Raw genomic sequence first — 6,331 nt, forward strand, 5'->3', positions numbered from 1 at the left:
CCAACTACATCACATACGAACAACAACTTACAGACCAACTACATCACATACGAACAACAACTTACAGACCAACTACATCACATACGAACAACAACTTACAGACCAACTACATCACATACGAACAACAACTTACAGACCAACTACATCACATACGAACAACAACTTACAGACCAACTACATCACATACGAACAACAACTTACAGACCAACTACATCACATACGAACAACAACTTACAGACCCACATAAACAAGGAATACATCTCCTCTGCCCAGACCTGCATTGTTTATGTGGGTATGTAAGTTGTTGTTCGTATGTGATGTAGTTGGTTTACACGTTCTGATGATAAAGGGAGGTTTGTTTGCACACCTTATATTGTTCCTGGTGTATAAAACCTTTTGGGAAAAATAAACTCCAGCACACTGGCATTCTTGTAAGCTTCAGAATGCTTTATTGATTTGGAAAATGAGCCATTCAGATTAGGCTCACAAGGGGGCATGGCACTATACAAACCATTGTTAAATATTTTGTACCATGTTCTCAGTGCTGGACAAAGTACCCAATTGTCATACTTGAGTAAAGGTAAAGATAGAATAGAAAATTCTTAATTTAATAGAAAATGAGTAAAGTAAAATTAAATGTAATTGCTAAAATATACTCCCTTATCAAAAGTAAAAGTAGAAGCATAAATAATTTCACATTCCTTATATTAAGCAAGCCAGAAGGCTTGATTTTCTAATCTTTATTTATTTATGGATAGTCAGGGGCACACTCCAACAATCAGACATAATGTACCAATGAAGCATTTGTGTTTAGTGAGTCCAGATCAGAAGCAGTAGGGATGACCAGAGAAGCTCTCTTAATAAGTGTGTGAATTGGACCATTTTCCTGTCCTGCTAAGCCTTCAAAATGTATGAGTAGGCCTGAGTAGGCCTACTTTTGAGTGTCAGGGAAAATTTATGGAGTAAAAACAACATTATTTTCATTAGGAATGTAGGGGAGTAAAAGTTAAAGTTGTCAAAAAATGTAAAGAGTAAAGTACAGATATATCCCAAAAACGACTTAAGTAGAACTTTAAAGTATTTTTAGTTAACACCTCTTAAGGATCTCACCCTTTTTTCAATTTTCGCCTAAATGTCCAAATCTAACTAATCTAACTACATGTAGCTCAGGACCTGAATCAAGGATATGCATATTCTTGATGACATTTGAAAGAAAACACTTTGAAGTTTGTGTAAATGTGAAATTAATTTAGGAGAATATAACACATTAGATCTGGTAAAAGATTATACAATGAAAAAAACATGCGTTATTATTATTATTTTTGTACCAGAGAAAGGGCATAATGTATTATTCCAGCCCAGGTGCAATTTAGATGCAGTGGTGTATGCAGCAGTGTATGTGCAACGTTTTAGAATGATCCAGTGAACCATTGCATATTTCTTCAAAACGTTGTATCAAGACTGCCCAAATGTGCCTAAATGGTTTATTAATACGTTTTCATAATTGTGCACTCTCCTCAAACAATAGCGTGGTATTATTTAATTGTAATAGTTACTGTAAATTGGGCAGTGCAGTTAGATTAACAAGAATTTAAGCTTTCTGCCCATGTCAGATATGTCTATGTCCAGGGAAATGTTTTCTTACCTACAACCTCATGCTAATCACATTAGCCTATGTTAGCTCAACCGACCAACGGGGGGAGAGGGGCACGGTTTACACCACTGCATGATCTTATTATTTCAACAGCAACCTGCTATAAGTATGTTTTCAGATGTGATTGCCTCAGCTCAGATGTGATTACACTTTTACTATTTAAATCAGGTGACAAATAGTGGCCCATAATGTGTAGGCTTCTCCCAAACTAGGCTAAATACATTGACAAATGCTCTCATTTGACAAAATAACTTCAAGATAATAACTAAAATCAAAGTACACCCAAATTACAGTGCGTACACAGTACACACAGTGTACAGAGGTGAGAGTGAGTGGACTATTTGGATATCGCTGTGTATTCTGGGTACAGACAGTAATTCCACGATGGCGGCGAGCAGGAGGCTGCACAAGGTACATTTCCTGATCAATCAAATTAGGATTTTCAAATATTAGATTAAAGAGAATAAAACATTTAGATTGCTAAATCTCCGATAAAATTAAAAGTGTCGTTAAATTGGTTTAATTTAGCCCCACACTGTTAGAAACCTCATGAATCTCAGTAAGCGGAAAATTAAGCTAGCTAGACGTTAGCATGCTAAGCTAACCAGCTAGCAGTTTTTTGGTGATGTTTTGATGTTAGCACCGGTATATTAATATGCAAGATCCGTGTATTGTTAATATAAATAAAGTACCAATGTGTCATCAAATGTATTTAGATTGAATTCATTATTGTGTCATACATTGCGTGACGCAGGTTCAACATGATTGAACATTGTCTCAGAAAAACTTGGCTAGCTAGCTAACGTTACTAGCTGGCTAACTTGCGAACCTTAGCAAGGGAATTAATTGTGCAATGCACAGCAGTTACCTAGTTAGCTAACAGTGTGGTTCTATGAGAAAACCAGCTAGTTAGCAACTCAGGTTAATTCCGCTTATTTTTTCAATGTGTAACCGAGGAAGCTAACCAGCTAGCCAATTACATGCATTTCCTCAGATTTGGTTTCTTAGTTTTTAATTGTTTTGAATAGTCATCGAATGAATCGAAAGCGAAATTGTAGAAATGTATTCTCTGCCAAGTACGTTAGCTAAGCTAGTTGAATTTCATTCATTCGACCTCAATAAACTAGCCAGCTAGCTTTATAGCCAACAGTCACATTAGCTGACCAACACTGTGTGTAAACAATCCTCCTGTTCTCAACACTGGGTGTTAACAAACTTTAATCGATTAACCTAACTTTAGCTTTTTGTTTATTTGTGCCACCAGTGGTTATTTCTTAGAACGTTTTTACATAGACTTGTAAACCATGTATTTTCTCAAAACAACCGTAGGACATAGAGTAAGTCTACATTCAAGCTCAGATTTATATGGAGAGAAATTAAACCAGGAAGCTGTGTGCCCATGTTTTATTGTTATGGGTGTGTTAACTGTAATGTCCTTGTTCCAATAACACACTGTAACACTACCCCCAATCTTATGATCTGTAGTGAAAGATTACCAGCCCTGGTTTGGCAGAGAGCAGTGTTCTGTAGTGAGATCAGAGTGTGAGAATGCACCGGAACACTTCCTGGGTGGGTGTCTGAGGGAAGGGATGTGGCTGCTTGGCTACCAGGATGAGAGAGAGACAGTTAAGGTGTCAGATATAAGCTCATCCCTAGTACTCGTTGTAGTCATTTGGTCTGTGTTTACCTGTGTGATTCAGTCATTGGGCTGTTTTGGCCTATCGGACACAGCTTGTTTAATGGTTACTAAGACTCAGCCAACAGACATGTTTTATCAGTCCTTTATCTCTAGTTTGATATACATCTTTCTGCTTCCCGTAGTGGTGATGTTTGTGATTAACTGTCATTAATTAGCAGTACAGGAGAACTTGTTCATTATGTTTTCTCTCTCTTTTTCAGGAACTTGATGAAATCCGCAAGTCTGGAATGAAAAATTTCCGTAACATTCAAGTGGATGAAACAAATATTTTGACTTGGCAAGGCCTCATTGTTCCAGTAAGTAGCCTAGCGGTACTACGTACTACTTTCTCCAGACAGAAAACATGAGCAGAATAACAAGGAGGACCAAGGCACTCACAGCGATATTAAAATGTATTTGTTGCTGTGACACGTTCAGCAGGACTCAGTTCGCCTTTTAACCAAACATCATTCTCTCTCTTTCTCCCCTCTAAAAGGACAACCCTCCATACGATAAAGGTGCGTTCAGGATCGAGATAATCTTCCCTGCGGAGTACCCCTTCAAGCCCCCCAAGATCACGTTCAAGACGAAGATCTACCACCCCAACATCGACGAGAAGGGACAGGTGTGTCTGCCTGTGATCAGCGCAGAGAATTGGAAACCAGCCACTAAAACTGACCAAGGTACGGTGGAAAGAAGCGCGCACACACACGGAGAGCGAGACAGAGGCAATGGACACTGGTTTTCTTCTGTAGTTATTATTTGCAATTTTTCATAGTTTGTCATTAAAATGCTGTCTGAACCCTAACCCTCCAGTCTCCTCTCCCTCAGAGGCTCATATCTATTTGGCTGGAGAGGTTTCCATCCTGTATCCTAAGCCTGGTTATGGATTTCAATGTGTCTTTCTGACTTGTTTCATATGTCGTCATCCATTTTTACACCATTCTTACGGTCTCTTTTGTCCTGCTTGTCTCTTTGCAGTGATCCAGTCCCTGATTGCGCTGGTCAACGACCCCCAGCCAGAGCATCCTCTCAGGGCAGACCTAGCAGAGGAATACTCTAAGGACCGTAAAAAATTCTTTAAGAACGCAGAAGAGTTTACAAAGAAACATGGAGAAAAACGACCTATGGACTGAGAACGCAAACGTGTGACTCCCTCTTCCCTTTCTTCCCTCCCCCCGGGACCCTCTCTCAACTCCTCTCTCTCCCCCCTTCCAAGACCACCTATACCCCCTTTGTTCTTACCCCATCTCCTGAAAATGGCCCTCACACACGTACACACATCCTTCTAGCCCCCCTCCTCCTGGGGCGGTATATCTCGGCTCCACTTTGCCCTGGCAACAGGACTTTGTCGTGAATCAGGCTCGTCGGTCACCTCTGGGTGTTAGCTTGTGGCTGTTACTAACTTTCTACTGATTTCTTAAATTAAATTATAAAAGTGCCGGATTTGGGCCAGAGAGAGCAACCTGTAACAGGGAGAGGAAACAAATATGTGGATAAAATGTTGTTCTGCTCATGATTTGTTCACAGAAGTGTATTGATTGCTGGAGCAGACCTGTATAAAGATTGTCGACTGTTTTGAAAGCTATTTGCTAAATGCTCAACTTGTGGTCTGTTTGCTAACTCTTTTCCTCTCACTCCTTCCCCTCACTAAAATATGTAACATAAAAAAACAGCCCCAAAAGCAACTAAATGATAAACATTTAAAGCATCCAGGTTCAGGAGGTGTGTGACAAAATGTTTATTTTCTATTTCTTTTTATTGTTTTGCTTAAGTTGCACTTTGCTCTGTGGAACTAGCTTTTAAGTTCACCATAAAACTTCAGTTTGTCACCAATACGATGTTCCAGATGTTATAAAAAGGAGAAGAAAAAAATGTGTGTGAACCTTAATTGAGAAATTATCATGAAATGTTTTGTAAAGCAGATATGACACTTCCTGTAAAGGTCTGACCATGTGACAGGAAGTACCCCTCTTTACACCTTTGCCCACTTGCCTTTTCCAAGAAGGGAATCGGACTATCACATCTTGTTCCCATGGAAACTGCTTATCATTCTTCCTCTGTGACTGGGGGGGATGGCAAAAAGTTTTCTGGGTATTGAAGTGATCAGCCCTAGAAAGGCACTGCACAAATTCACTAATCTTGTACACATATTTGTCATACAAAGTGATTTGTGAATCAGATGAGTCAATTGCAGAAGTTTAGTCATTTACAAATTTGTTTAGTCATTCCACCTGACCAGTACTAGGAGAAGAACAGCTGCCATTGGGGAATAATAATGGCATTGGACCAGAACATTTGATTATTTTAGTAATATATGCAATTGTAAATGAAAGTTAGCCAGTAACCACCTAGAGGCAGGAGGCAGTTTCCCATCCAGTCCACAGGGATCTGTAAACACTGAAGGGTTAGGACCAATGATGTGATGAATTGGTTGACTGCCAATGAGATGCATGCAAGGTACTGAAGAGACCAGTATATGTCAGTAACACTTTTTCACCACTAGAGGACGATACTTTACAAGAGAAATGGAGCTCCTTATCCAAAGGTCTCTGGGTCTTCAATTGTTTTTAATTTAACCTTTAACTAGGCAAGTCAGTTAAGAACAAATTCTTATTTACACTGACGGCCTACCCCGGCCAAACCATAACCCGGACTATGCTGGTTCAATTGTGTGCTGCCCAATGGGTCTATCTCTGCCGGGGTTCCTCAACCGGCGACCCACAGGCCAGGTTGCCTTATTTGGCCCCCAAGGTTTTCTGAGCATAAAATTATAAAAAATAAATTGTTTATTTACATTTTTTATTGTTGGGCATAAATGACACCAGGAGATCAGCTCCAAGTGATTTTAATTTGAGATGTGTTCCCTATTCCCACGCATAATATAGAGACGTGTTCGTATACAAATCTAAGCAAGGTTTGAAATTATTGTTTTAGTCAAATATATCTTATTTGGGATTCTTCAATTTGAAGTCAAATGGTTTGTAATTATGTTCTGC

The 6,331-nt window shown here is 39.3% G+C and overlaps 1 protein-coding gene across 1 annotated transcript; it reads left to right on the forward strand.

Annotated features, from left to right (window-relative positions):
* Window positions 1-1,874: 1,874 nt before the first annotated feature.
* On the forward strand, window positions 1,875-6,117 carry LOC139422835 (ubiquitin-conjugating enzyme E2 L3-like). The gene is made up of 4 exons (XM_071174232.1): window positions 1,875-2,065; window positions 3,554-3,649; window positions 3,829-4,015; window positions 4,314-6,117. Exons 1-4 carry the CDS (start codon window positions 2,039-2,041, stop codon window positions 4,466-4,468), a joined length of 465 nt encoding a protein of 154 aa, XP_071030333.1. The 5' UTR covers window positions 1,875-2,038; the 3' UTR covers window positions 4,469-6,117.
* The last annotated feature ends 214 nt before the right edge of the window (window positions 6,118-6,331 follow it).

The sequence above is a fragment of the Oncorhynchus clarkii genome, chromosome 12 (assembly GCF_045791955.1).
Source record: "Oncorhynchus clarkii lewisi isolate Uvic-CL-2024 chromosome 12, UVic_Ocla_1.0, whole genome shotgun sequence".
Taxonomy (NCBI): Eukaryota; Metazoa; Chordata; class Actinopteri; order Salmoniformes; family Salmonidae; genus Oncorhynchus; species Oncorhynchus clarkii.